We start from the raw sequence: 21,509 nt of genomic DNA, 5'->3' as shown, positions 1-21,509 counted from the left end.
ACTGTTTAGAAATCGAGTTAACCAATTTTTGGGACATTTATTCACAATATGGACCATGTTTACATATTTCAGATACTTTGCATTTCTGAGATTTTATATTTTTAATGAAGCATGAATGTGTGATGGTATGTGTGATTTAGATAGTTTTTATTGTATAGTTAGGTTTGTTATAAATTTTGTAAAGTGTATACATTTTGTAAAGTGTTTGATATAACAGTATTAAAAAATTGAATGATATTATTTAACCAATTATTTTCTCATTGAGTGGATGCAACATTTTCATGAAGCGGCAGGCAGAAACCTGTTCCTGATGTGCTCTTTAATAAGGTCTACCGTTTCTTTCACTTTGTCTCCAAAAAGATAATCCCTGGTGCATGGAGCATCAGCGGGTTTCTTGTAAACATATTGATGAAGATCTGAAGCTTGCAGCCATGCTAGCCTTTTGGTCCAAACAGAAAGTGTTACTGTTATGGGGCAAATATCGTAAGTATCATAAATTGATCCAATTAGATGCTTTCTACATTCCTTCACTTCTTGCGGACCATGGTATCTAAAGGAAGCTGCTAGGTCATATCTTGTAACTTTTGGAGTAAGTTATACATGTATTGTACCTTGTGTACTTAATGGTCAGGTGTTAGATGTTAACATAGTTAATCCGAAAACCTTTTTTGACATTGTGTCCAGTAACTTTGCAGAATAACTTTGAATAAATAAATAAATCTTTCCCCAGAGAGGTATCAAAATGCATTTTGGACCTCTGTGTTCTTTTCAAAGCTAATTCCACTATAAGAGACTCAAGGGGAGTTGTACTTTTTGATGATGAGGACAAGTTTGAACTTTATAATTGCGATCCAACTTTCTTGCTACTGATAATGTAGACAAGGGTGTTTGCTATATTGTGGTTTGGAACTCTTGTAGTACCCTATGGACTGGAATAGCCACTACTTGTTTTAGGGATTGAATATATATTAGTATACAAAACATTTTTTCTTAGTTCTGCCTCCTCTTGAAAAGTAAAATGACTATTTTTGTCATCTTTTGGACAAAAACAGGACATGCTATCCTCTAGTGGAGACGTACTTCTGTGAAGAGGAGTCTGATGGAAGGCCAGTGGAATCATCATCATCAGAACAGTATTATTGCTAATACAGTCAGAAATAGAAGCTAATAAAAGACTGGAAAGAATAGAAAATAATTTAAGAGCTCATAATTTGAGGTTCATTAATTTTCCTGTATTTAGAAACATTTCTCCAGTAGATTTGTTTAAATTATATGTATCTCAGGTATTGAAAATTCCAGATGAAATTAAGCCTGTAATTACCAAAGCCTGTTTCCTGTTGATTCTAATCCTAATCAAAGCAATGTGGAAGATATACCTTTGCCAGATATAACAGCCCTTTTGAAATCCTCACAAGAGATGGTGGTTTCTTATAGGAGACCATTATTAGTTTCTTTTGCTTTTTTAATGGATAAGAACAATGTCTTTAAACATTTTTTTCGTAATAATCATGTTTTATTCTTTGGGCAAAATATATGGTGCTACCCAGGTCTAGTTAAATAGACACAACAGCGCAGAAAATTATTTCTTAATATGAGACCGGAAGTCCTCCAGTTGGGAGGAACTTTTAAGTTACAATTTCCCTGTAAGTGTCATGTTAAGAGTGGGGAACAGAGATATATTTTTCTAGAACCTTCCCAGTTAAGGTCCTTTCTCGACTCTCACACCAACCCCACTTAAACTTACTGTTTAGGTGTATGTGAATACATAAGGTGGAGGTAATCAAAGCGTTACAATAGTTTATAGTTTATTATTTCTTTGTATAATGCTCCTCGTTACCAGCTCTCCCAGGTTCCCTTTATTAATTGAGTACAATGTAGTTAAATTGTATTAGACAATGAATAATTTTCATTTTGTGTGAATTACCTTAATTGTACCCAAATATTTCCTTAACAAGTGAATACTTGGATGTATCTTAAAAAGCAATAAATAAAAAATTAAAAAAAACAAAAAAAAAACCCAGTATTATTGCAATCCTTCTTGAGGAGTAAAACAAGAATATAGGCAGTTCTTGAGATTGTCATATCTTTGGATGAATGTGAACCTGGAAACAATCTAAGACTAGTGATGAGTGTGCCTGAACAGAAAACCAACATGGAGAATGGTAACCACCCCAGCATTCTCTGCTCTCTTAGCCTATGTGACCTCAAAGTGACTTGCTGAGCATGACTTGCAGAATTCCCAGGATATCTGTGCAGGCAGTCAAGCTGGTTCCATAAGGTGACGCCTAATCATAGGGTCAAACAAAACAGAAACCAACGGCGGGAACTTCAGGCTATATGGACACTACAGAGGCAATCTTTCTCAGGGGTTTCTATAAACACAGCCACAGATGTGTTAATTACCTTGATCAGCAAGATTCTAACAGAACAAAAGACTACCTAAAAAATGATGGTAAATGGGCCCCACCTTAGAGAAATACTCAGGAGTAGCTAGGGATGATCTTATCATGCTGTTGACACTAGAATCTTCCACAATTTTGTATGTTATCTATAAAAGATGGATCACTTCCTGTATACAATGAGATGCTGGTGGTCTGTTTGTCAGAGGCATGGCATCAGCATCTCCCAAGAATACTTATCTTGTTCAATAAAAAATTATGCTTTCAATAAAAATCTAAGTGTTCTTGTCTTCCTGGCAATAAGTGTCATAAAAAATGGCATGGTGCTTAACACTAGGGACCTTCATTTTTACCTTTCATTTTTTATTATTTTTCCTGGGAATTTATCAGGGTTTATTATGAAAAGAACAAAACCAGGAAAAAATCTATGGAAAAATGTGACATTTTTCTAGGAAAATATCAGAATTAATTTTGATGGACAGAAGTCAGGACCATAAAACAATATTAAGCATTTTCTCCCACTCACCCACTCAGCAGCATTCTTCTCTCTACCCTATCCCCTGCCCAACATGTCCCTTTCCCTCTCACATTCCTGAGAATCTCCCTCTTTCTTCCCCACCCCCATTTCAACAGCATTCATCCTTACTAATGGTAGCTTCTTGCTTCTTCAGCAGCATGCTTGAGGATCCCACACTCTGAGGCACTGCACTTCTGCTTCTGTGCAGGGCAAGGGAGTTTGCTGGGAAGTGCTTCTGGTGGGCATGGCCTGCTTCAAATGCTATACTGGTGGCACCAAACAGGCACTTAGGCTACCGGGAGGGCGGGGGAGGCAGGACTTAAAGCACTACATTAGTGGCACTGGAGGGAGAGTGCTTTCACTGGTGATGGGGGGTGGGACTTGAAATGCTGCAGATGCATTGGCCTGCACGGGCTGGAAGCCTAGAGACACTGAGAACTGCTTTTTAATCTGCTTAAAATTAGGATGAAAATCAGTTTAAAATAGTCACTTTTGGAAAAATCCAGGAATTATGGTTGAAAATAGATTTAAAATGAAAACAAAGATGAAAACAAAGAACCCTGTCTATGACTTAGGCCTGGATTTCCTAAGGTGGCAGACTTTAGAAAATCTGGCGGTAATGGGGGGCGAAGCGGGGGGTGGGCCTGCAAAAGCCGGCAGCCATCGCACCGAATAACTACACCATAAAAGGTGTAGTCATTCGGCGCGAAACTGGCAGCAACAAGGGTCCTTACCTTTCGCTGCCAGCGATGTCTCCGCAGAGTCAACCGCCCCGACTCCTCCTCTTCCGGGGCCGACTCCGCCCCCATTCACTTTTGAAAATGACCCCCTTAGTTTGCAGGATTTCTTACCAGGCTTCATATGGCAGAATAGTAAATTAAATTTCATATTTTGGAACCAAAGACTCTAAAATGAGCAATATTAATTCTAACTGTGATGGAGGTATTGGAGAATGTGGTATATTGGTAAAATAGTTTTTGGTGAAGTCAAGCCATGTTTTCCTGACAAAAGGATGACAAAATGTTGGCCAAAATAAATGCACGTACTTCTGCTTTTGATCTACTACCTTCTAACAGGCAGATTTTAAAAGCTTTACCCACACCAAAGCAGGGTAATATGCGAGTATCTCCGGCCAGTGCGCACCGTGCAGAAAGCGCCTGGGTACGCATACAAATCAGGAAGACAAAAAAGGGGTGTGGCCTGGTTGGGGTACGGGCGTTACGGGTCTGTAACCTGAAGTATGCACTTAAGTATTCATGTGCAAAAGCACACGCCGGGGGGTCCTCTACCACATCTCTTCTGCTATGGATGTTGTGTAAGTTTTAAAATAATAAAATCAAAGCTAGTCAGCGGGGGCTGAAGGGTCGGTGCTAATAGGGTAAAAGGGAGGCTATCTACCTAGGGGTGTTCAGAAATCCTATTCTTTACCGGGGCGAACTGGGAATAAACTGGGGAAACAGGTACATAAGAACATAAGAAACTGCCATGCTGGGTCAGACCAAGGGTCCATCAAGCCCAGCATCCTGCTTCCAACAGAGGCCAAACCAGGCCACAAGAACCTGGCAATTACCCAAACACTAAGAAGATCCCATGCCACTGATGCAATTAATAGCAGTGGCTATTCCCCAAGTAAACTCGATCAATAGCCGTTAATGTACTTCTCCTCCAAGAACCCATTCAAACCTCCTCCGAACCCAGCTACACCAACTGCACTAACCACATCCTCTGGCAACAAATTCCAGAGCCTTATTGTGTGCTGAGTGAAAAAGAACTCCCTCTGATTAGTCTCAAATGTGCCACCTGCCAACTTCATGGAATGCCCCCCAGTCCCTCCACTATTCGAAAGTGTAAATAACAGAGTCACATCTACTCGTTCAAGACCTCTCACGATCCCAAAGTCCTCCACCACATCCCCCCCGCGCTGTCTCCTCTCCAAGCCGAACAGCCACAACCTCTTCAGCCCTTCCTCACAGGGGAGCTGTGCCATCCCCCTCATAACCGGCAGACCGCCGGTAACCACGGGGTTGCATTAGCAAGGAGGGGCCAAGGTTGCGCAAGTGACCCTAGTGCCTCCTTGTCAATGCAACCCCCTAATTACAATATAGCATGGCGCCCCCCTTGCGGGTGCCATGCGCACGTTAAGAAATCGGGCGCTGACTTTTCAGCGTCCGCTTTCCGCATTTTTTTTTTTGTATCATCCCCTATGACAGAAGAGATGGGGGGAGATGGCCATGCCTGTAGCTAGGAAGCAGAGGGAGAAATCTGAGCTTCCTTCTGAGCTGTGCAAAAGAGAGCTGCCTCACCTTTCCAGCACTGGGCAGCAGAGTGAAACTCTGTTTCCAGTGGTAAACCTCATAACTTTCTCTGCAGCGTTTTCCCCTAGAACATACATGAAAGGACTTTATTCATCTATTTTATTATGTAACTTTATGTGAGCCTATGTAATTGGGGGTAAAGAAACCCCCTTCACTATTTTTCTGCTGCCTGCCTGCTGATGGAGTAGAGAGGAGCTGATTAAATCAAAACAAGAGTTATTATCACCTGTACTTGTTCATTTTAAGATGACAATGAATAAAAAATGTTGAAACTGCAGAGCCTGGAGTCCAGTTTAAAAAAGAGCTGAGAGAACACCAAGGGCAGAAAGAGAACTAAGTATGGTGCGCATACTTAGCAAATCTCCCCCACTTATGTGGTAGAGGCAGCATTTGCACGCACATGCATGCGTCCATATAAAATTGTGTGCACATGTACTCGCACATGCTAACTTCATGGAATGCCCCCTAATCCTTCTATTATTCGAAAGTGTAAATAACCGAGTCACATCTACTCATTCAAGACTTCTCATGATCTACTCACCATATTTCCTAATTCCCAAGAAATCCAGTGGACTTCAGCCAATTCTGGATCTCCACAAGTTGAACAAGTGTCTAATCAAGGAGAAATTCAAAATTGTATCCCTGAAATCCATTCTGCCCCTGCTTCAACCCAACGACTGGATGTGCTCAATAGATCTCAAGGATGCTTATACCCACATTCCTATCAACCCATCATCGTGGCGATACCTGTGCTTCTGATACACAAGGATCGGCAATACAAGGTTCTTCCATTTGGCCTATCAGCGGCCCGCAGAGTTTTCATGAAGTGCATGGTAATGGTGGTGGCATCCCTCTGGCAGCGGGGTATGAGAATCTTCCCATACCTCGACAGTTGCCTTCTAGTGGCATAGACTCCCACAACGCTCATCGAGATCTTTAACAGATTATCAATTGCTTGGGCAAATTGGGGTTAGTGATCAACTACCAGAAATCCACCTTGATCCCAACACAAGTTCTACAGTTCATAGGAGTTCGATTAGACACCACAAGGAGCAAGAGCGTTCCTGCCAGAGAACAGAAAGTGGGAGATGCAGCGTCTATTGTGCGCCCTCAAAATTATGCAGAGACCTTCAGCACGCCAAATCCTCTCAGTTTTGGGTCACATGGCAGTAGCCATTTTCACTGTACCAACACCAGGTTACATATGCGTCGCCTGCAGTGGGATTTGAAATGGCAATGGAAACACTCTCAACTGTTAACGATATGTCTAGTACTCACTTCAGAAATGACAAAAGATATAGATCGGTGGCTCAACAAAACAACACTGTCCAAAGGGGGGGGTGTTCAGTCTTCCCCCAAAACAATGCAGTGCTTACCACCGATGCCTCTCGCAAGGGCTGGGGAGCGCATCTGGACCTCTGGCAAACACAAGGACTGTGGTCTTGCCAAGAGCAGAATCTACAGATCAATTTACTGGAGTTCAGAGCAACACCTTATAAGCCTTCCTAGTTCACCTGCAAGGTCACAGGGTCATGGTATACACAACAACCAGGTAGAAATGTTCTACATAAACAAGGAGGGTCCAGTTCATGGTCCCTCTGCAGAGAGACTCTTCTCATCTTCGATCACGCACGCTGTCACTCGATCCACCTGCAAGCAACATACGTTCCGGGAATTATCAATACCTGGGCGGACAGGTTAAGCCGGACATTCCATCCCCTCGAGTGGTCACTCAACCAGCAAGTGACTCAAGAGATATTCGCCAGATGGGGAGTTCCAACGATGGACCTCTTCCCTACGGAGGCCAGTGCAGAGGTTCCTCGTTTCTGTTCAGTATGGGCCCAGTCAGCGAAGGACAGCACAGGATGCCTTCCTCGTTCCTTGGAAAGAGAGCCTAATGTACGCTTTTCCACCCATACCTCTCATTACAAGGACAATACAACAATAAGAACATAAGAACATGCCATACTGGGTCAGACCAAGGGTCCATCAAGCCCAGCATCCTGTTTCCAACAGTGGCCAATCCAGACCATAAGAACCTGGCAAGTACCCAAAAACTGTCTATTCCATGTTACCGTTTCTAGTAATAGCGGTGGTAATTATCTAAGTCAACTTAATTAATAGCAGGTAATGGACTTCTCCTCCAAGAACTTATCCAATCCTTTTTTAAACACAGCTATACTAACTGCACTAACCACATCTTCTGGCAACAAATTCCAGAGTTTAATTGTGTGTTGAGTGAAAACGAACTTTCTCCGATTAGTTTTAAATGTGCCACATGCTAACTTCATGGAGTGCCCCCTAGTCTTTCTATTATCCAAAAGAGTAATAAAACAATTCACATCTACCCATTCTAGACCTCTCATGATTTTAAACACCTCTATCATATCCTCCCTCAGCCTTCTTGTCTCCAAGCTGAAAAGTCCTAACCTCTTTAGTCTTTCCTCATAGGGGAGCTGTTCCATTCCCTTTATCATTGTGGTCGCCCTCCTCTGTACCTTCTCCTTCGCAATTATATCTTTTTTGAGATGTGGCGACCAGAATTGTACACATTATTCAATTCAAGGTGCGGTCTCACCATGGAGCGATACAGAGGCATTATGACATTTTCCATTTTATTCACCATTCTGTTTGCTTTTTTGACTGCCGCAGCTCACTGAACCGACTATTTCAATGTGTTATCCAATATGACGCCTAGATCTTTCTTGGATAGTAGCACCTAATATGGAACCTAACATTGTGTAACTATAGCATGAGTTATTTTTCCCTATATGCATCACCTTGCACTTGTCCACATTAAATTTCATCTGCTATTTTGATGCCCAATTTTCCAGCCTCACAAGGTCCTCCTGCAATTTATCACAATCTGCTTGTGTTTTAACTACTCTGAACAATTTTGTATCATCTGCAAATTTGATTACCTCACTTGTCGTATTTCTTTCCAGATCATTTATAAATATATTGAAAAGTAAGGGTCCCAATACAGATCCCTGAGGCACTCCAGGGATCTGCATAGCAGATGCAGCTCAACTGATACTAATTGCTCCGGCTTGGCCCAGACAGCCGTGGCACACCTACCTGTTACATATCTCCATCGAAGAGCCAATATGGTTACCAAATCAACCGGATCTTTTAGTGCAGGACGGGGGAACCCTTCTCCATCCAATGCATTCATCCCTCCATTTAACAGCATAGAGATTGAGTGGATCCTCCTGACAGAACAGGGCATCTCCATCGCAGCACAGGACGTTATCTTGAAATCCAGGAAGCCATCCACTAGAAGGAATTACAGCTTTAAATGGAAGCGTTACTCCACCTGGTGCACGTCCAAAGGAGTTCAACCATTAGACTGTTCACCTGAGTCACTTCTTGACTACCTAGATACATTATATACACGTCTGGCCTAGAAACTTCCTCAGAGTTCACCTTATCGCCATAGCAGCGTATCATAGACCGCACCGCGGTCACCCAATCTCAACTCACCGTTTGATATCTTGATTTCTCAGGGATCTCTCCCACCTTTGACCACCGACCTCCAAGCCACTGGTACCATGGAACCTTAACCTTGTCTTAGAACAACTCATTCTATTCCCATTTGAACCAATGGACTCAGCCCACATAAAGTACCGCACGTGGAAGGTGGTCGTCTTCATAGCAGTAAGCTCAGCACGGAGAGTTAGCGAACTACAGGCCTAAGTCCATTATAGTCCATATCTACAGTTTTATCATCACAAGGCAGTTCTCTGAACCCATCCTGCCTTTCTCCCAAAAATGGTTTCACAGTTCCACTTGAACCAATCGATAGAACAACCAACATTCTTCCCTAAACCACATCACAATGAAAGGGTACAGTTATTACACACATTGGACTGCAAACGAGCATTGGCCTACAACAAGGAACGGAGACATTTAGATTCCCGTTTCAATTGTTTGCATCCTTCAACCCAAATGCACCAGGCCTTCCGGTGGCCTAGCGAACCATCTCAAGCTGGACTGCACAATGTATTCAATTCTGCTATGAAAAACAAAAATTGCCTCTATCGTCCCATCCAAATGCTCGAGCATGCAGCTCCACTACTAAACCACTGGACATGACCACTCTTTGTTTTATTTGTAAAGCTACTAGGCCAAAGCAGAAAATGTATGCACAGAAGAAGAAGATGGAGGCATGTACCAAAAACCAGAGTACCAAAAAAAAAAAAAAAAAAAAAAAGCAAAAAATATATATTTCCCATTGTTAGCAGGGCTGAATTAGCCATGCTGTCATGGCCTGGATTGGCCACTGTTGGAAACAGGATGCTGGGCTTGATGGACCCTTGGTCTGACCCAGTATGGCATTTTCTTTTGTTCTTATGTTCCGGGTACCATACGGGATAATTCGAATTGCCCGTTGGCGCCATAGTGATGATATCTCTTCCCCGAGTTGGAGTTGTGATACCCTGGCTTTCAGTATTGTGAGATGAGGAAGCGAGGGTTTGTTTGCGAATTGGAGCTGGTAGCCCTTCTGTACAATGTCTAGAACCCAACGATCGGTTGTTATTGCTTCCCACTCAGGGAAGTGGGATGTTATCCTTCCTGGGGGCGCTAGCTGTAGTGATGGTGGCTGTATTCTTAAAATGATTGGGTTGGCTTGGTTGAGGCTGCCAGCTGTTGGCCCTGCGGCCGTTGGTTTCTCGGCCTTCCCCTCCTGCTCTGTGTCTATTGTTGTTGTGGACGCTGATATGGCTGGCATGCTGGAGGTCTATACTGTAGATATGACCGAAAAGGTCGGTGGTGAAATTGCTGACGGTGAGAGGCCGTGAAGTAGCGCCGTGAGCCAGAGTAAGCGGTTGGTGTCATTAGGTATTGCACTGCCACCGCATGGTCCTTTAAATTGGTGACTGTTTCTTGGAAGCGGTCTCCAAATAAATTATCGCCTTTGCATGGCAGGTTGGCCAATTTATCATGTAGGTCTTCCCAGATTGCACTCACCCGGAGCCACGCCATCCACCTTGCTGCTATGGCCGATGCTGAAGCTCTGGAAGAGATTTCAAAGGCTTCATAGACTGTGTGAAGCCGGTATCTGTACCTTCTTCCATGTCCTGGACTGGCTGCAGAATAGGGTCTGCAGTGGTGGTGAGCATTCTCTTCGTTGCTTGTACACACTCATACAAGTATTGCACCATATAAAACTGATGCTGCTGAATGCTAGCAGAAAGCATAGCAGTTTGGAATGTTCTTTTCGCAAAATCGTCTAAATAGCGATTATCACTTCCTGGCGGTGTAGATGCATGCAGTTTAGATTTTTTCGCATGTTGCATGGCAGATTCTACCACTATCGACGCGTGCGGTAGTTGTGGTAGGGAGTAGTATGGTGATTGTCGCATTTGAAATTTTAAATCAGTCTTTCTGGAGACTGGTGGAATTGTGAATGGTGTTTCCCATGATTTCTCCAATACCTTGTTTAGCACTTCATGAGGAGGTAAGGAGGTGGGCTCACTGAGTGCATCGAAAATCTTTAATAACCCCAATGTCTCTGCTCTTGGGTCTTTGAGTTTCTGAATATCCAAGTGCAGGATGGACCCCATTTTGTCCAAGAATTTTGGGTAGGACAAGTCCTCAGGTGGGGAATAAGGTTCCGGCAGATCTTCTGGCGGGTCCGAAGGATGGATGTACATGGCAAGGATTGAGGTGAACCACACATCAAAATAAAGGGCGCACTGGTCTATATTTATCAACCAATTCAAAATTGTCGAACCACACAAACCTTAATTATGCAATAGACTCATTTGTAGGACCTCCGATCTACTTGAGACTGTGTAGGCATATAGACTCAAAATGTAGCGTACAGGTCCAAATTTAATATTTTTTTATTTTGAATCATTTTTTTGCTTGTTTTTTAACTTTTTTTTTTTTTTTTAAAAACATAGCAAGACCCCTATTGTACCACCTTCTTGGATGTATCACCACACACGCATGAAAGCTAAATAGATCTTCCAACACAAAGCTACCACTCTGCTGATCTTTCAATCATCTTTACGGGTGCTTATTTCACACACAGTGTCTGAGATATACTCATCTTTGAAACATTCTATAAGTCCCGACACGGCCGCGTTTCGGACCGTTCTGGTCCTGCCTCAGGGGTAACAATACTTCTTAGGGTCTCCGAGACATTCTGTAGGTTCGCTTCGAAATAAATAAATTCTATTTCGTCTATTGCATAATTAAGGTTTGTGTGGTTCGACAATTTTGAATTGGTTGATAAATATAGACCAGTGCGCCCTTTATTTTGATGTGTGGTTGACAATTTTTGGACACTGGATTAAATTAATTTTGGGGCATTTCATTGGTGTGAAGGATTGAGGTGAGTCAGGGTCCAGGGGTGAAGGAGGCCTATGAGCCGGCGATGTAGTCATGAGCTGCTGAGACGATATTGCAGGTTCTGGGGACGGTTCTCTTGGATGTACATGGCAAGGATTGAGGTGAGTCAGGGCCCAGGGGTGAAGGAGGCCTGTGAGCCGGCGATGAGGTCATGAGCAGCTGAGGCGATATTGCAGGTTCTGGGGACGGTTCTCTTGTGGGTTGTGGTGCCCCCGGTGAACTAGATGAAGGTGTCTGAGGCAAAGTGAACGTGGATTGGAGCGTTTCAAAAAACCCTGAAAGTGCTTCTGACAACTGAGAGAAAGCCTGCTGGGTCTGCAGTGGCATCTGCGGGCGACTCGCTCCTGGTGGTGGCACTGCTGCCAATAACATGTCTGAGTCCATGGCTCTAGACTGTCTTTTCTGCGGAAGTATAACCCCCGTGACTTTCCTCTTCTTCGTTAATGGTTCCTATAGATTATAGCTCAGAGCATGGGTTTTTGATACCGACGATAGGTCAGAAAGGCCCTGCGACGAAGCAGAGGAAGAGGAGGAGAGGGAGGTTACATGGACCCCCTCTTCTTCGGAATAAGAAATGGCCCTCTGTTGTCCATAGGAAAAACTGGACTGATGAGAGAGACGAGGGCTTGACATTGATCGGATTTTGTCCCCAGATGCATCCCTAAGCCTCCTGTGACCTGTATCTGGCGATGAGTGTTGGGATCCATGGCTTCCTGCAGTGATAGTACTGCATTTCGAGGAAAGGCTGGTCCCAGCCTCCTGAGCCAATGGGGGCACATCATGCGCCAATTGCATCATATCCTGTGACAGTGGTTGACGTTTGTGCGCCCTTTCTGCACCCTGTTTTGATGTTGGCGCCCAAGCCTTTGAGTGCGCCGGTATTGCGAGTGCGCTATCTTCGGCGCCGAGGGCGTTCTCTTCGGTGCCAAATGCGCCGACTTCTGTGCCGAAAGCATTGACGATGGTCGATGTTTAGACGTCGAAGCAGCTGTATGGTCCCCGTTTTGCTTCGTATCTTTCGGGTACGATTCCCGCCCCAATTCTTGTGTCTCCCGATGTGTCTTTTTAGACCTGTGGGGTTCCCGACTCTTATGGGTACCTTTAAATCCTGTATCATCTCCAGGCCTGGAGATCATAGGATCTAGTGACAATGCTCTTCTGATCGCTGGGGCCTGCTTTTTTGAAGGGCCCGGTGAAGATTGGGTCTTAGATGGAGGGGCATATGAACCCATGGTGTTACTTCTGAGTCCTTCAATTTTTTGAGCTCGCTGTCGCTGGGCGACATGCGGCCGCAGTGCTCACATGTGCCCTGGTCATGATCGGGTTCCAGGCAGCGATAACACCTATCATGTCCATCCGTGATTAACATGATTTTGCCGCAACGGCATGGCTTAAATGCAGATGGTCTTGCACCTTGTTTCTTTGACATCATGCCCTCAATTGAAAACCAAACTGAGGAGACTGAAGCTCCGCGTGCGTTCCCACGCACGGAAAAAGACTGAAGAGATTCTGTTTTCCTGTGCGGGAACCCACGTGCAGCCGCAGAGAGCAAAGCTCTAACCTCTACTTAGGAAACTCTGCCTCCCGGGCCCTGATTGACAGTTCCCATGACAGCATGGCTAATTCAGCCCTGCTATCAATGGGAAATATATATTTTTTGCTTTTTTTTTTGGTACTCTGGTTTTTGGTACATGCCTCCATCTTCTTCTTCTCTGCATACATTTTCTGCTTTGGCCTAGTAGCTTTACAAATAAAACAAAGAGTGGTCATGTCCAGTGGTTCAGTAGTGGAGCTGCATGCTATGTGGATGGTCATTGGTTTGATTCTCAGATTGGACCTACCACACCTGGGTCAGCATTCACAGCTCCTGGTAGGGTAAAGGATCATGGTCACAGTTAAGACCAACACCTGGTGGATGGATTTTGTGCCTATGATAGAGGGGTCCAGAAGAAGACTTGATGCATAGCTCCTGGTCTCAGGAATGTTGCTGCAATGATCAGATTAGAAGCAATGAAAGAATAGGTCTATTAAAATAGGGGAAAAAATCCCCAGGTAGTTGCAAATGAAATGCCTCATGATCCCAGCACTGGTTCTGATTGAGCTGGAAGAAAAAGGAGAAAGGAGGAGCTACTGGGCCAGAAAAAAGTAAATAATAAAGTAAAATATCCAATGCTTAATAAAAGCATGTATGGGACAGGCACAAAGGGACCTTAGTGCTGAAGAGAGGGCGAAGACCACAGATCAAGTAAAACCTGTGACAGCCCAGTAGGCAGGTACCAATGCGCTGTCCTTTTCTGCTAAATCTATGTATCTTCTCTGAAGGATGTGGCATCTGATTCAGCCACCACTATGCTGACTCACTTCCACCCAACAAAATCATGAACGCACAACTATTAAACCAAAAAACAGGCAAACACAGCACAAATATATATTTTCCTAATGGCTTCATAAAACAAATACTGAGTGACATGTTTGCCTAATAATGTAAAAAAATTGGTCTTTCAATCAATCACTACTCCTTCTCGAGTCAATATTTTCCATTATGGTCATCATTGGCTGCCTTTTTTCTAATATTGTTTTCTTACATCTTCTGACTATGCATCAGGTAACATGATGCCGCTGTCAACTCTAAGCTCAAATCACTTTCAGAATGAATAGTACAGAATAATAAAAACCATGTTTGCAAAAGGGGGACAATAGTCCTTACTCCTTAACTCTGTTAACTGATAACAGAGCATTACCAAATTATTTCATTAAAGATAATCAAATAATGTTTTCTGGAAAAAGGACTAAGCATCGGTATTTATATTTTACATATACTTTTTCATTTATCTTGAGCAAACCTAAAAGCAGTTCATTTCATAAACAGCATATCATATAGAGCTGAAAATAGTTGTGGTATGAAATCAATTTTAAATAAAGCAGGCTGAATGTTGGGCAGATGAGGTTGGCAAGCAAGGAGGCATTTGGTAGGAAAACAGTTCAGATATTAATCCGCATGGCAAATCTCTCCTGAATCTTCACATAAATGTACTGTACAGTTCCTGTTTGATCTTGCTTAATCCTAACTGCCTTTTGAAAAGTTGTATTTTATTCCACTTGATTGAGCATCTCTGCAATTATTGCACTGAATGCCAGAAAAGTGGGGGAGGGGGCATTTGCTTTGTGGTTAAATATTATATTTCAGTTTTGCTAGATTCTTTCAATATTTTCCCCAGGCTTTGACTTGCAGGTTAATATCATCACTGTGCATCATTTGTGATTGTGATCTTTCTTTTTAATGTGATATTCTGTAGGAGTGTTGATTGGTTTATGCCTTGAGAAGTTTACCTGCAAATATTCACATAAAAATATAATTCAGCCAATTTTGTGAACAGCCTTCCTTGAATGGGCAAAAAGGTGTGTTTTGTTCCATAGCAGTCTAAGAACTAGGCAGGACTGTAAGCAAATGATACACACTCAAAAGCAGAAAAATAATCTCTAAGCAGATCAAAAACAAAGAATATGACTTTCATCAAAGACATCAGCAAGTTATTGTGTTATAAGAAGACAGGCTCATTTAATATGGGTAAAAATGGCAATAAAAGCTTCACTCCAGTTAAATTACTGAGCTCTATCCTCTGGAAAAAATTAAAAATACTAGAACTACAACAGGATGAAAGTCTATTGCTACAGTAAAACACCAAAGCAGGCCTTTTCAGGATGTTGCAGTGAGAAAACCCAGCACATTTTAAAAGAATTCAAGAGTGCATCGAGGTGTTAACATAATATTAAATCACTGGGCCACCAAATCTTCAGTCCATCCTCACTACGTCAAAGCCCTCCTGCAAATGTTTGTGTTACTGTTCTTTTAGTACAAAAACTGGTAGTAAAAGCCCGTCCAAGGACAGGGATATACTGTGAAGTGTAGGAAGTGGGTAAATGAGATGTGTGGAATCACAGTCCCATCCTCTCTTTCTCTTATCCCCCCCCCTTTCAAAGGCCCTTTTATTTCCTCCCTCTCTCTCTTCCTCCCTTCAACCGATCCCCTCACTCATCCTGGTTCCCTCCCCATTTCCTCGAACCCCTCAATCACCCTAGTTCCCCCACAAACCCCTCACTCATTCTGGTTTACTCCCCCTCCCAAATCCCACACCTCCCCCTGATTCATTCCCTCCCCCAACCCCAGTTCACTTATTCACTCCCCACTTCCTTTCTCTCACTTCTCCCTCCTCTTACCAATCAGTTCATTCTCTTCACCCCATCCCATAGTCCCCAGTTCCCCATACTCAGCGGTTCCAATCGGCCAAACAGGAGAAAGAGGAGGACAGTGGCCTTGCACTGATGTGTCCTCTCTCCTCCTTTGCTGAGGCCAGAGCATCATGCTTTGAAACACATGGTTCAAAGTGTGCTATTCAGACTCTGGCAGGGGAGAAGGGAGGATACGCTACAGGCACTGCAAGGCCGCCTTACCTCTCCTCCTCTTGGCCGATAGGAGCTGGTGAGTGAGGGGAGAGAGGAAGGATAAATCGCGCTCTTCACTGCCACCAATGTTTCTCTTCTTCCATACAGAGAGAGGCAGAGCTGGAGAGCACAGGGAAGGGGTGGAGCTCAATTTGCATACTGGTGATGCAGGTGCAGTGCAACTTTCCTCCTTAGTACAGTTGGTTGGATACAATCTAACCAGCTTAGAAACAAATTATGACGATAGATGAGGACCGTAAGGCCCATCTAGTTTGCCAGTTTACCTCACAATACCCGAGACCCCCAGCTGATCTCTGCCTTAACCTTAAATGTCTTTGCACTAAGGATCCTCAGTGGTTATTTCATACTTTCTCGAATTCCATTACTGTTTTTGATTTTTCTACCTCCTCTGGGAGGTCGTTCCATGGAGCTACCTCCCCTTTAATGGCAGAGACAGGCAAGTCTTGGACTACAGCAGTCCGGAGAGTTGGGCAGGTATGTAAGCAGATGAGGGATCCACAGATAAGATACAGAAAGATAAGATGGTCTCTTAATTATACTGGTTTTCTATGGCTGCCAAATTCTGCAAATCTAGAGAGTTTCTTGGACAAAAACCACATAGCCAGAACTGTTGCCCTTTTGTACTGCTAATGGATATAAGATATTAGTACCTCTTTCATATCAATTACCACAGATCATAAGCTAATCAGATATGGGGGCACATAATTTTACCTTCAAAGTTCTTGACTACAGAGACAGCTCTTAAAATAAATGCCTCACCTTTTATAAATAACTGATTAATCATTTATATACTTGATTTTATTCTCATACTTTTTATTCTTTCCTATTACACTGATGACATCCACATGGAATAATAGTTACATTCCTTACACTATGCATTTCCACTGACATTACTCTGAAATCTCAGAACTACCACTCTGTAACTGATCAGAGTCACAAATCAGTAACTACTTAGGCTGAGGAATACTCATTAAGAATATAAATTGCCATACTGGGTCAGACCAAGGGTCCATCAAGCCAGCATCCTGTTTCCAACAGTGACCAATCCAAGTCACAAGTACCAAAACACTAAGTAAATCCCATGCTACTGATGTCAGTAACAGCAGTGGCTATTCTCTAAGACAACTTGATTAATAGCAGTAAATGGACTTCTCTAAGAACTTATACAAATCTTTTTTAAACCTAGCTATACTAAATGCACTAACCACATCCTCTGGCAACAAATTCCAGAGCTTAATTGTATGGTGAGTGAAAAAGAATTTTCTCTGATTAGTTTTAAATGTGCTACTTGCTAACTTCATGGAGTGTCCCCTAGTCCTCATTCTGATCCCATACACCACTCGATTGTGTCATAGCACGATAAACATTTATTAGTGAGTTTCTGGGTCAAGAGATGATGGCTAATGCTGATAAGCAAGTCAGTAGGTTGAGAGGTCTGGAACACACTAACTAGTGACCCGGCAAGTTCAGAGATCTGAACATGCTCACTGATAAATGACTAAGCAGATTAAACAGTATATACTGTATTTTTACTCAATGGGTAAAGGAGACACAAAATGCTAAGTTTATGATGAAGACGTTAACACTGGCTGTTAATTACCTTGCCTGTGAATCATCCCTCCATGCATAATTCTTGCCACAATGCAATGGTTCAACTCATTCATTTTTAAAGTAATTCCCTGTTAAAAGAAAATTGTTTTACATGTATAAAATTCTAATTTCTTAATGTATTTTTGAATTCTTTTCACACACACTTAATAAGACATGCACTTCATTTAAATTTTGTAGGACAAAGTAAAGCCCACAACAATGCGCAGTCAAGCTGGAGAGTTTTGCTACAGATGTATAGATCGATAGTAATATAGCACATATAATATTCTAAGTTCAGGACATTATCTGGCAGTTAATGCCCTCTCTTGGTGGAGTCTTTCTCAGAATACTGAGAGCACAATACTGATAGTATACACCCTGTCCAGAACCACATCTTAGAATCTTTGCACAGATAAGTATGTACACATATATAGTCTAGATTTTTTCATAATTTAAAAGTGATCAAAAAAGCAAGAGTTTTGAACATTTTGAAATTTTTCATATTTATGAAATGAATATTTTTGCAACAAAGAGAAAGTATTTTTTCTTGATTTAAATTCCATTTGTAAAATTCAACAAAACCAAAGAAGTCTTTAATCAGAGAGGATCAGGGATAGTCAGTGAAATTTCACCCGAGAGCAGAGTATTCCCAACTGCAATTTATATTTTGACTGGTTATAGCTTGTGAAATACATGAAAAACTCCAGAGCATTTTAAAAAGTCCTACAAATACATACTTTATAGAAAATTCAAATTGGAATGGGCTCCAAAAAATAAAAAGTCAGCCTTTCTTCATAGACTATGCCACTTCCCCAGGGAAGGTAGATTTTAGCATGCTGGAGATTTTGGGGTGATCAGAAGCTGGTGTTTTCACCTAGCATTCCATGATACTGCCCCAAGGATGTTTGCTTTGATTCTGCTGGGTGCAGCCTGTAGCCAATCCAAAGGCAGGGTTAGATACTAGGAGGGTGCTTTGCACATCTATAGCAGAGGTGGATAATTCTAGTCCTCAAGAGCCATCAACAGGCCTGACTTTCAGCATACCCCGAGATGTCGATTTTAAAAGCATTGCTCGTGCAAAAATGCCCACGTACACGCATATGAGAGTCTGGCGCAAGCAACAGAAGTACACACATAGATACCCTGTACGTGACAAAACAAGAGGGCGGAAAAGGTGTGGGGCATGGGCGTTTTGGGGCAGGGTGAACGCATGTAACTCCGTATTTTAAACTAGAGACTGCAGCGCATGTTGGTTTGTTATCCATATAATTTTACTGCTGTTGCAGATGAGGACCAAGACTGTAGATCACAACTTTTAAGGCTTACAGGATAGGGTGAGGGGTCTAGGTCAACTGGATGAACAGAACAGAAGGGTCTTGAAGACCTCAATATTAACTGGGCAAACTGGTGGACTAACTGGAAAAACTGGGTTGTCCCTCATGTAAGCATGTTTTAAAATCCGCCTACATAATGCGCGTAAAAGCTGACAAAGTCCTAGAAAAGACTGTATGCAAGTAGGCACATGATTTAAAACTGCAGCGTATCTCCACTCGTGCGCCAATACCCGTGTGTATGGATGCACACATGCTCATCTTAAAATTAGCCTGACAACGAATATTGTGATGCAGTACGACCTGGCCAGGGGCAGAAACAGCTGGGACACAGAAAAGCAGAAGCTGGCAGTACCAAACCTAGCCACCGGAGGGCGCTGAGGAAGGTAGCAAAGACTACACTTCCCAGGTTCCCCGAACCGACACCTGACCCCTGGCTGGAGAGTGAGCAGGAACAGGTGGAGGAAATGGGGAATGATCCCTATGACTCAGCAGAGTCTATGGAAGCTGAGGAAGAGGGCGTGCCACCGTGGTGGAGCTGGCCACAAAAGCCCGGCTCCTCAGAGTCTCTGGAGGAGGAGATGGAGCCCTTTTTTTCTGTGTACTGTTTGGGAGTGCCAGGACTAGGCCAGGCACTCTGACTAGAGGCTGGGAGGAGTCCCTAGCAGTACTGTGATTGAGCTGTACAAGTGGACGGGACCTGGTATATAAGCCGAGCCGGAGGCCTGAAGCCCAGCAAAGCCCCGCAGCATGCGGAGCGGAGGGGCCTGATCGTGACAATATGCATGAGATCTATCTGCATAAAATGGAGGCAGTGCATGCAAATCTCTCTCATGCATATTCACTGTGAACATCCCGAAAACCAGACCTGTTTGTGGCTCTTGAGATCCTAGAGTTAGCCACCCTGACCTATAATCTCAAGCTATGTTATTCATTTACTGTAGGGAAATAACTACCCTTTCCAATATGCTATCCATGCTTGCTGAATAAAGGCATTCATTACATGAAATGTTTCCAGATTTATTAGTTTATTACACCATTGGCACGTCTACTGAAAATATTAATAATCTGCACTATAATCATTAGCATGCTCAAATTTTTGGAATTCTGTTTTGAGGCTGCAAGGTAAATTACAAAGTTTGAACAAATGCATATGATACTGTGTTACTGTCTACAGCTGACACATTTACTGAGATTCAAATGATGGCTACAACAAACATAAGCCTTTAGGCTCCTGAAAGGATTTAAAACCTAGCTTTGATTTATGACATGCTGAGCTTTAACAGATGGAGAATTGCAAATTTATTTCAGAATTCTCATTTATAAAAATAAATCTGTTCACTGCCTTGGGATACTAACACAGGTTTCCTTTTTGCAGTTTTGTGAAACAGACACCTGGTTACAATTCAGAAGATCCTAATTACGTATATCACGCAGATCCTTTCCAGGCACAATCTTCAAAGCCAATCTTGCAGGTAACTTCCAATCAATACCGAGATAAAATTCATGTGTACTTTGCATTGAAACTAGTTAATAAGTTATAAAGCATTGATTCAGCTTCTGATGAAGGGTCTCTGCTCTATTTGTTAAAGGACCACATGGGTCACATGGGCATACCTGCTACTTAACTTCCAAGGTTAACTATATTTAGTTTTCCAGCTAAATTCTTATTTTTCCCTTTTATAATCTACTACTTACTGAACGGTTTGTAAAACTCAAGTTGTGCCCTTTGTGCTCAGATCATCATAAAGTCAGGGGGCTGGCTACTGTCTGACAATGTCATGAGCAGAACGCAGTTGAATAATCAGTTTGCACTGAGCAGTAACTGGAAGGATATGAAAATGATATCAGTAGGAGCCCAAACAATGCCACACATGGAATTCAAACCTATTTCATAACAATCCAGTGATACAGAGAGGTTATAAACTATCATCCTGTTAAAATCCCATCTCCTAAAACAAGATTCTTAATTATCATCTGAATATTTCATAACAGCAAGCATGATTATGCAAATTAATGTTGGGCTCCATTCAGTACAATTACAATTTTTTTAAAGCTTATATTTGTTTTCTTACTACTACAAAAATTCACATCTATTAGTCAACCAATCAAGTCTACTTCATTTTCCTTTTGTATTTCTACTATGCAGAAGCCACTGTATAAACCTGAATCGATACGAAGTCATAATCAAATTAAATTCTTATTTATCTGCAAGCCATAGTGATCATATCAGTTATAATATTTGCAGGTGACACTATATTATCTTAGCACAAACAGGCAAATGCATTGCAGCTGTTTACGTACCATTGGCTCATCTGTGTTTTTCTGGAACTGAACCAGACGGACCCGTGTAACATTCTCCATATCCATGTCGCCGTTGGCGCTCTCTGGGGAATCTCCGTTTAGGTACGGGGATGTGGGGGGAGGCGTGACTCTCAATGCTTCGTCACTGTAAACTTCGTGAGCCACCACATCATGGGTTTGCAGTAAGGCCTGGAAGAGTTAAGAAACGTAGGAAGACTGTTCCTCATTC

The 21,509-nt window shown here is 42.6% G+C and overlaps 1 protein-coding gene across 8 annotated transcripts in view; it reads right to left on the bottom strand.

The window, feature by feature from the left end:
* CASK (calcium/calmodulin dependent serine protein kinase) overlaps nt 1–21,509 on the bottom strand; it is a 1,033,919-nt gene that overhangs the window by 135,004 nt on the left and 877,406 nt on the right. For all 8 annotated transcript variants that reach the window (XM_029603127.1, XM_029603128.1, XM_029603131.1 and 5 more), the window contains 2 exons: nt 21,281–21,469; nt 17,656–17,734 (listed from right to left, as the gene is read on the bottom strand). In XM_029603127.1, coding sequence (XP_029458987.1) covers nt 17,656–17,734; nt 21,281–21,469 — 268 coding nt within the window. The remainder of the gene's footprint in view (nt 1–17,655; nt 17,735–21,280; nt 21,470–21,509) is intronic.

Source organism: Rhinatrema bivittatum, chromosome 5 (genome assembly GCF_901001135.1).
Source record: "Rhinatrema bivittatum chromosome 5, aRhiBiv1.1, whole genome shotgun sequence".
In the NCBI taxonomy this organism is placed as follows: domain Eukaryota; kingdom Metazoa; phylum Chordata; class Amphibia; order Gymnophiona; family Rhinatrematidae; genus Rhinatrema; species Rhinatrema bivittatum.
This window is presented reverse-complemented; position numbering and strand designations above follow the sequence as displayed.